This window comes from Trichechus manatus, unplaced genomic scaffold (assembly GCF_000243295.1).
Source record: "Trichechus manatus latirostris isolate Lorelei unplaced genomic scaffold, TriManLat1.0 scaffold00086, whole genome shotgun sequence".
NCBI classification, from domain to species: domain Eukaryota; kingdom Metazoa; phylum Chordata; class Mammalia; order Sirenia; family Trichechidae; genus Trichechus; species Trichechus manatus.
Genome location: NW_004444022.1, coordinates 8,521,532 through 8,531,717, shown reverse-complemented (window position 1 = coordinate 8,531,717; position 10,186 = coordinate 8,521,532). Strand labels below are relative to the sequence as shown.

The 10,186-nt window shown below is 41.3% G+C and overlaps 1 protein-coding gene across 1 annotated transcript in view; it reads left to right on the top strand.

Moving 5' to 3' along the window:
• The first annotated feature begins 3,452 nt into the window (after window positions 1-3,452).
• Window positions 3,453-10,186, top strand: part of XPOT (exportin for tRNA) — a 46,974-nt gene continuing 40,240 nt past the window's right edge. The window contains exons 1-2 of the mRNA XM_004381551.2: window positions 3,453-3,677; window positions 7,284-7,417. Of these exons, the coding sequence (XP_004381608.1) occupies window positions 7,358-7,417 (60 nt within the window). The 5' untranslated portion in view covers window positions 3,453-3,677; window positions 7,284-7,357. The remainder of the gene's footprint in view (window positions 3,678-7,283; window positions 7,418-10,186) is intronic.

Sequence of the window (10,186 nt, the reverse complement as noted above, 5' to 3'; positions counted from 1 at the left end):
AACTCCTCAGACAAAGATTAGACTGGACTGTGGGACATAAAATGATACTTGTTAAGAGTGTGCTTCTTAGCTCAAGTAGATACATGAGACTAAATAGACAACTCCTGTCTGGAGGTGAGGTAAGAAGGCACAGAGGGTCAGGAGCTGGTTGAATGCACATGGGAAATCTGGGGTAGAAAGGAGGAGTGTGCTGTCACAGTATAGGGAGAGCAACTAGGGTCACAAAACAATGTATGTATAAACTGTTATATGAGAGACTAACTTGAATTGTAAACTTTCACTTAAAGTGCAACAATAAATAAATAAATAAGAATTCAGGATTCTACTGCACCATTTACCAGCTATGTGACAAAAGAGAAGTTAAAAAAAAAAGGGCAACATCAAAGTAATGATCAACTTACTCAAAGTAATGATGAGTTACTTAACACAAATCTGCCTTGGTTTCCTTATCTGTAAATTAAAAATGATGATGATGATGATGATGACACTTGCTCTCTCCCTACAAGGTTAAGAGGAACAAATTAGAAAATATATACAGAGACCTGTTGTAAACCATAACGAATTACATATATATATATTGTCAAATGGAAAAAAAGGAAAATATGGGGCAGGAACAAGTACAGTTTTGTTGCTATAAGAAAGGGGCATGTGAACATATTTATAGGAAGAACTGACTTAGTACTATAATACAAAAATGTCATCAACTTTAATGGACCTTGATTTGAGAGAGAGAGGTTAGAAGCATAGACTATAGAGTCAGACTACGTGGATTTGAATCTCTACTACTTAACTTCTATGCACTGACAAAATCGTTTTGATTCTCCTGGAATCCAGATTTCTGGGTTCATGGAATTGGGGTGATCTACCCAGGCCACCTGCCCTTAGGTGTCTTTTTCAAACCTTGAGCCTTTTAGGAACTGTTTTCCTAAAGTCACCTTCAAGTCAAACAATCACCTAGTAACCAGTTTAGTGGAAATCATTTTGCCTTAGGCACTGGGTTTTTTTAGAGAATTATCCATGTGCAGCCAGTCTCTAGGAGTAGAAACCCCAGAGGATCTGACTGGAAACTGTATGGCATGTCCTTAGTGAGTCTGTTTCTCCAACCCCCTGAAACTCTGCAGGTGTTTTGAGGTTATCTGCTGATAAATTAACATAACAATGACATAGCTTTCACTGTACCCTCTTCGGAGCAAGCATTCTTCCAAACAGGAGGATCCTTGGTGGTGCAGTAGCTAAGGCACTCAGCTGCTAAATGGAATGGTTGGCGTTTCAAACCCACCAGCCATTCTGCGGGCGAAAGATGTGGCAGTCTGCTTCTGTAAAGATTACAGCTTTGGAAATGGGTTTGGTTTTGGTTTTACAAATACTTTTGGTTTAGACACTGCCTGATTCGAACTGTGTCTACTCACAATAAATATATTCTGTTACACTCATTTTTGGTGTTTCTCTGCACATTTAGGTGTTTGACAGCACTTTAATTTCCTTATCGATCAAATGGGGATAATAATAGTACTTACTTCATAGAGTTGTAAGGATTGATATATGAAACTATACTAAAACTATGTCTGGCACATAAATTCTCAGTGTTGGCAATTAATAGGTAAAAGCATTGCCATATGCAAACACACATCCTTTAAAGGAATGACAGGGTTACTGACATTTTATGTTAGTCTGAGATGAGAAACTGTCCATGCCTTCATGGACTGGGGAGCCACAATACAGAATGGTCAAATTTAATATCTCTCTGAGATCCTCTTTAGTGGAATTCCACCAAGTGCTTCCTTAATTTGTTCTGAAATAATATGAATTCCCAAAATAGAGATTCATACAATCCTGAGTATATGAACTACTCTAAAGAAAAAGGCCAGTGTTAGATAAGCTGTAGATAAATGGCTGCATTTAACATATGAAGTACATTTTTGCAAAACTATATTTCAAAAAAGTTGAAGTTATTGAAAAAGGCAAGTAAAGGTAATTATACAATAGACTGAATTGCAGCTTTCTTTAGGATCAGGTAGTGAATATACTGGACATACCATCCACTTTGGCGCCACTCAGGCCTGAATTAGTATCGAGCCTCTTTAATTGACCATTAGAGCTAATGTTAAGAACCTATGCAAGGATTCCTTTATTGAGTTGCACATACAGACTGGGACTTGTGCTAGGTTCTGGGGATAGTGTGAAATAAACAAGACGGGAATCCTAGCCTGGCACATTTAAACAAATTACAAACGTGATGCAAAACAAACTCAAGATTATGTTTTATAAATGAAATGCCTGGTATGGTGTTTTGCATACCCGTAAAACTCATTACTGTAGAGTCGATTGCAACTCACAGCAACCCCACAGGACAGAGCAGAACTGCCCCATAGGGTTTCCAAGGAGAGGCAGGTGGGTTCGAACTGCCGGCATTTTGGTTAGCAGCCTAGCTCTTAACCACAGCGCCACCAAACAGATGTTGCTGTTAAATTGTTAAATTAATTGTATTCACTTCTGTCCCCATTTTTCCTCCAAGTTTTGCTTGTTCTTCACTGAAGTTTCGATGGCTGCATCCTAGTCTGCACTTAGTACATACTGAATAATTAACAATGAAACCTTAATATCGAACACCTACTGTGTGCCAAATACATGTATTAACTCAATCGTCTTAACAACTCTTTGAGGTCGGTGCTATTATTATCCTCATATTACAGATGAGTAATCTAAAGCACAGATTAAGTAATGTGTCTGACGTTAGCACCTAGTGAGCAGCAGAAATGGATTCAAATCTAGACAGCCTCAATCTACTGCCTCTTTGCAGTATTAATAAATCGGTAAATAAATGAACGAAATAACACAACACCATAGAGGAAGCCTACGACCAAGTCTTCCTAAGTATGATCTCCTTCTGTCCATGAATGACGAAATACCAGTAAAATTTTAAAAAAATTCAGCGCTCATCGAAATGTCCTCACGTTCCTGGACACGTGGGGCCACAGAAGAACTACTGACTCACACGTGGTTTGGGCACGTCATCCTGGTATCTGCAGCTCAGCACGCTAACACACCAAGTTCCTGAAAGCGCCGAAGGGAACCCAACAGCTGCGTCTAACACTTAGCACACAAGCAGCTCGGGATTCGTGGGCGGGAGGCGGGGTTCGCGGCCGGATGCCCCCTCCCGGCATGCACCACATGCCCCGGCGACCACGCCTCCTAGCGAGGGCCAGGTGGAAGGCTCAGCTCCTAGCCGCCCGGAAATGCCGCTTGCGCGTTGCATGCTGGGAGTTGTAGGCCCTTGGCCCTGGTCCACGGGCTGGCGCCCGCGCTCTCCATGAGGTTCTGGCTCTGGCTCTGGCTCGCGCGGCGCCGACTCGGGGAGCGCGATTTGCGCTGACTCAGCGGCGACCGTGGCGGCGGCGTTATCCGACCCTCCAACTCTTTCCTTTCCTGGGGCGCGGAGCCCGCCCGCTGGCTCGCCTGCCCACCCGACGCCACGCAAGAGAAGGGCCAGGGGACGCGTAGTGGCGTGAGGCGCGTGGCCCCCGGCAGCTCCGTCGCCGGCGTTAGCGCTGCGGCCGTGGTGGAGGACGACGGCGACAAGGACGAGGGCCGCCCTGCCCGCTCCCTGCGTGCGGCGCGGCTCCGCTGACCGGCCTTCGGGAGTGCAGGCGGGGAGGCGGGATGGAGTGATAGGGAAGGTGACTAGGTGGTAGCGGGACCGAACCTAGCGGGTTCCACGCGAGACTGTGGGGAAGTTGGCTGGGCAGAAGGGCTCGGGGGAGCTCTGACGCCAGCCTGTCGGGGAGGAATGCGGGCTGCGTGGACTGAGTGGGTGTGGGTACTAGCTGCAGCCGCGCGGCCGACGTTGCCGAACCTATTCCTATTGCGTGGCCGCCCGTTGCTGGGTGTTTCATCACCCGAATTGCCACGAGGCTTCCTTTGGGGGAGGGATCAGGGGAGAAGAAGATGGACAAGGTCCACAGTTGCAAATGTAGCAGTTGTAGCACGTCCCACTAGTTAACTTGAGTTTCAGGGACCTCAAACTTGATTCGCCCCCGCCCCAGGACAAAAAGGATGAGAAGTATTATTTTTGTGTAGTATTTTGCCAGCACGGACACTCCATTTCTTTTCATTTCCTCTCGACTTTGCAGTAGATACGCATGTTGTTTCCCTGTAAACAGAAAAACAAGTACTTTCTAAAAGTACTAATTATTAGTGGAGGAAAGTTACGTTTTATTATAGTGACTTGTCAGTGGTGTTAAAAGGCTGGGAAGATTCAGTACTCTTTTTTGAACTTTAATAGGTGTGAAGGAAGTTTTCCCAAATTATTTTGATTCTTAGTGGCTATCGAGAAAAAGTTAGGGCTTATGTTTTAAATAATGTTGCTCGCCTTCCTCCTCCCACACTCCCCCCCCGCGAACGTTTCCTGGATGCATTAATTGAAGTGCTTACCGCATTGTAATAGATGTTTTGAGCTTGCACGCTTCTGTCGTGTTGGAACATTATGGAAAAATGCACAACCTTTTATTAGGAAGGTTGTCACCTTTTTTCACGGCTTATAACTTTTCAGTTTGCAGACACATAATTTGCCTTGTTCCACTGCATGTTGATTATCTAAGTACCTACTCTGGGGGGCTTCTTTCTGTACTGACAACTGTAACAAGTTTATAAGTTTCTTCAGGTTTATTGGCCATGTTTTCCTTAGAGCTACTTCGCTGTTTCCCTTGATACAGTTGAAGTGACTTGACCAAGCTTAAGCAACTTTCCCAAAGTTATGGCAAATTCAGGGAGGCTTTTATAGGATTTCTCTCTGGCATCCATAGAAACTCTGAAATTGTCTGATGTGTGTGCATTCTTTCGGTGAGAGGACCGGCTTCTCTGCCCCTTTGAGGTGGCTGGGGTACTGCGTTTCTTTTGTGTTTTTCCATCTGTTCAAATTGCTGATTTACTGATGTGTTTTAATGATAAACCCAGAATATTCCAAGTAGCCCTCCCCCTTTTGCCTAGATCTGTATTATAAATAACCTTTTGAGTGTCCACTATGTGTCAGGCATGCTTTACATACCTTATCTCATTGAAATCTTTACAACTTTCTGAGGCAAGTGATCTTCTCCCCATTTCCTAGAAAGGGCTCTCAGGTTGTGGGAGTTGTGCTTGTAGCCCCAGTTAAAAAATGGCAAGATTGGGATCCAGGCGCTTCCGGATCCAAACTAGTGTTCTGCATTGGTGAATATTCAAGACAATCCTTGTCTTTCTAGGTTAATGAGAGAGAACTTCTAAGCAGACAGTGACAACACAGCAATATTTAGGAGGGGCATCTAATCCTGTTTGGGAGGGGTGGACAATAGGGGTCAAAGAAGCGATCTTGAAACTGGTGACTTCTAAGCTGAATTTTGAAGGACAGGCCAGGGGTTAACCAGTAACAAGAAGAGTGGTGTGTGCAAAGGTAAAAGGCAGAAAACCACGGGATCAGTGCTGGTGATTCAGTGTTACTGGCTTTGCTGAGTTTGGGGTGCAGAACAGTGAGGGGTCTTTCAGAGTTGTTAGGATCTTAATCCTGTGGTGGAGTAGTGGTTAAGAGTGGTTAAGGCTGGCAGTTCGAATCCACCAAGTGCTCCTTGGAAACGCTGTGGGGCAGTTCTGCTCTGTCCTGTAGGGTTGCTATGAGTCGGAATTGACTTGATGGCAACGGGGTTTTTTTTTGGTTATACTGCCTTGCTGTAGTCTGCAAATACAATAACAAGGGAAGGGGATGAGCTTCTTTCTCCAAGGCTCTCAGCCCATATGCTGAGTTTTCATTTGATTCAGGCAAGCCCAGGGGAGACAGAAAACACGCTAGTATAGGGGTCAGATAACCTGCATCTGTCTGTGGCTTCACCATCCTTAAAAGGCTGTGGCCCACTCATTAGTGTCTTGGCCTCCTTAGACCTCAATCTTCTCTTTGATTATAGTAATTAAAAAAAGAAGCCCTATAGTCTTTTAATGGGAGTAGTAAGGCCTGGTCTTCATAACTCACAGGTGACTAAGAGAATAAATGTGTTTTTTCACATTACTTAGAGTTTGTTAAATGTTTGCTCAAATAAATCTACATTCTATCGAAAAGCAAGTTGCCGTTTGGAGCTTATGTGTTTATCTGAGAACGTTAGACCCTATATTGCAAAAAAGTTGAAGTTTTTTAAAATGATTTCTGTGTGTCTAAGTAATTGATTCCACCACTGGTCTGTCATTTTTTCATACTTTGGTGGCTTACGTGTTATTACGATGCTGGATGCTATGCCACTGGTATTTCCATTACCAGCAGGGTCACCCATGGTGGACAGATTTTAAAAGCAGAGCTTCCAGACTGGGAAGAAAGACCTGGCAATCTACTTCTGAAAATCAGCTAATGATAACCCTATGGAGCACGACAGAATATTGTCCAACATGTGCTGGAAGATGATCCCCCTAGGTTGGAAGGCAACGATGACTCAAGCTTGCTGGCGATTATGAGGATGGCATGAGACGCGGCAGTGTTTCCTTCTGTTGTACATGGAGTTGCCATAAGTCGGAGCTGATTCTATGGCTGTTTACAACAGCAAAGATAATTAATTACCGTATCTGCTCATGAAACTCCTCTAACTTCATTCTGTTCATGTCTAGCATTTTTCCAGAGCCTAAAGAATAAATATTTAAAAAAAAAACTTTTAAGTAATAGTACCATAGTCGGTATTATTTGTCCATTTTTATCTACTATTAAAAAACATTCTTTGAAATACACTTCTAGAATTGGCTGGCAAGAGTGGAGTTTTGTAAAAGGCAGAACTAGCCCATTGCTCAAAAGCTAAACTGGTTTTTTGCTCTCCTACTGCTTCGTTTATCATTTGACTTCTCTTGTACTTCTTGGTACCCTTTGCTCAATCAATTCGAACTTGTAGTGACCCTGTAGGACAGTAGAAACGCCCCATAAGTTTTCTAAGGCTATAAACTCTTTTTCCCTCCCAAGGCTGTAATCTTTACAGAAGCAAACTGCCACATCTTTCTCCTATGGAGCGACTGGTGGGTTCAAACCGCTGGCCTTTCGTTTAGCAGCCGAGCGCTTTAACCACTGCACCACCAGGGCTCCTTGTGGAGTATTTAGCAGGACCCATTCTTCTTAGAACTTTTTCTTAAAATATGATTCCTTTAATGGTAATCTTGATAGTTGAGAAAGAAGCTCTTTAAACACTTTAACTTCTTTGTGTAATTTTAACCAAAATTATTCTGGACAAGCGTCTATTTTGTATATCAAGAACTGTTTTCGTTCAACTTTGTTTTTTTGTGTGCAGATGTTTGTGGATTCTTCTCTGGGATCAGAGGGCACGCCTATTGTAATCAGGAAACTCCAAGTATAGCAGCAGGGATGGATGAACGGGCTCTTTTAGGGCTAAATCCAAATGCTGATTCAGACTTTAGACAAAGGGTAAGTTAAGTCTGCTTAAATCATTTTTTTGAAAGCATGTTAAACAGATTTGCATTAGAAGACTTAAATAAAAAGTAGATCTAATGATAAAGGTCTAATCTGGATAGAAATGAATAGAGACAAATTTGAGTCATTTGAGTGTGTTCTGACTACAGAAACAGTAGTGTTATGATTTATTTTGTGTTGAATTGGCTGATCAGAAGTCCATATTAAAATTTCATTTACATCAAGGCAGGACTTTATGCCATATCAAACATTATTTCTAATTATTTAAAAAATTGTAATGCAGAGGATTGTTTAAGGAACTTTCCATAGTATAAGGTGTGTATGTTTTCTTTTTCCATTGCTTGGCCTGGCCTAAAAAAGTCATTTAACCCCTGTGTTAGTGATATTTAACATCCTTGTTATTTAGTTCAGGCAGACATGTAAGTAAGCAGTTATGATATGCCATGTGTCATATCAGTGTTATGATGAGATGCTGAGATATTTGGATAAATGTAAACCATAAAACATAATGTAGCCCACGAGTGTAATCATGACTATTGCTGAACAATAGAAGAGTCTAAAGAACAAGCCTGTAATTAATTTTTTAAAGACGTGGGTGTTTTAAAGTACAGGCTAAGTGGAAGGAAAGAGGCATCTCCTCTTTCTTCTTTCTACACTTCATAGCAAAGGATTTTTTTCTTTAAATGAGCTAAACAAGGTTAACAGCCTATTATAGCAGTTTTTGATCTGCTTTTAAGCAGAAAATTTAAAAAGCAGTAAGAAAAATCTCAAGTAGTTTCTAATACAAAACCACATGCATGACTCTGCTGTCAAATAAGTAATTAGCCCTACAAATACAGGAACATAAATTCAGACTTAAATATCTGTTGACCAGTTATAAGATACCTATCGTGCCTATCAAAAGACATTAAAATCCATGACTTCTGTGTATATACAAATATTTCTTTGTGAGTTTAAGCTACTCTTAGTCTTTAAACTTAAAAAATCCTTATTCACGTAGTAGAAGCATCATAGACCTGTAACTTTCCTCTCGCTTGGTATTGCATGCTGAAAGTAACTAAAAGTTTTTGATTTAGTTATTGGGTGGCTTTTCCTGTTATTTTTATGTTCCATTTATGTGTTTTGTTTTGTTTTTTTATTAAACTCCAGCAGCTGAGAGATTTTTAAAAATGTGCCATGAAGTTGTGCTTTTCATCAATAAAAATGGGTTCTGTTAGTCACAGGCATGTGTTAAACAAGTCGAGGGTTAATTTGATAACCCATTAAACCAACTTGAATAACAGAATTAATCTGGATGAAGAAGACAGAATCTTAACGAAAAGTGAATTCTGATAGTCCTGGTGGTGGAGTTAGGAGTAGTGGGAAGTTTTGTCATTGGAGTGGTTAGATAAATGACTGTCAACTCCAGTTTCTCAGTTATGTCTATTCGGTTTTCTACACGGCCAGTAAAGGTAGCTGAACTGACTGTTGCCACATAGAGATAATAAAGCATTAGGGATAGAAGAGCTAGGTGATGAAAGCTATGACTGGTTCACCATTGCCACAGAATTTTAAAAAGAAAAACATACTAGTAATGCTTGGATTCAGAGTAGAAAGACTGATTAATAACTGAAAACTTTCAGGTTATTTTCCTTTGTTTGTTTTGTTTTTCCTAAATAGAAAAACTGCCTTTGGGTTAAAACCTGCTATTATTTAAAGAAAATTTTGTGTCAGTGTTTTTCACTACTCCAGCAGCTGGATTCCATCCCCTTCTCCCTTTTTTTAAATGAAACATTAGGTGTTAATGAAACATATGTGGTTGACTTCTATCTTGTTCCCCTGAGGGAAACCCTAGGGTTTCATGGCATGCTGTTAGAAAACAACTTTCTAAGACTCTCTTATAGCCATCTGGATTACTATATGCTTGTATTTGTACATTTAGCTAATATTTGGTGATCTTCATTTAATAATCTTGGTGATCTGCATGTCAGTGGAAGCAACAATTGAGACCACGTATGAAAACCTATTCCCTTATTCATACAATCAGACCATACAAGAAACTATCACCTAATATGGTGGCTTTTGTGCTTCTTTTTTTTCATCTCTAACACAAAGGAGAAGGTAATTTTACATCTTGGACCAGCGTGTATGTCTAATATATATATGTGTGTGTATATATAAATATATATATTTGTTGTTGTTGTTAGATCCTGTTGAGTTGATTTCAACTCATAGTGACCCCATGTGACAACAGAACAGCCCCATAGGGTTTTCTTGGCTGTAATCTTTACAGAAGCAGATTGCCACATCTTTTTCTTCCTGCAGGTGTTTCTGCACAGTGCCTGGGTGGGTTCAAACTGCCAGTCTTTGGGTCAGCAGCCTTTTGGTACAACCTAACCGTTTGTACCACCCAGGGACTCCTATCTATTTACCTATCTATCTGGGAGCCCTGATAACACAGTCGGTAAAGCGCTCAGATAACACAGTGGGTAAAGCACTTAGCTGCTAACTGAAAGCTTGGCAGTTCGAACCCACCAGCCACTCCGCGGTAGAAAGATATGGCAGTCTGCTTCCATAAACATTACAATCTTGGAAACCCTATAGGGCAGTTCTGCTCTGTCCTATAGGGTCATTATGAGTTGCAATCAACTCGATGGTGATGGGTTTGGGGTTTGGGGGGGGGTGAACTTATCTATCTGTTGATCAATTGATATATTGGAGTCTCTGGATATTATGTATATGCATGTATGTATGTGTGTACGCATATATGTATACATACATACA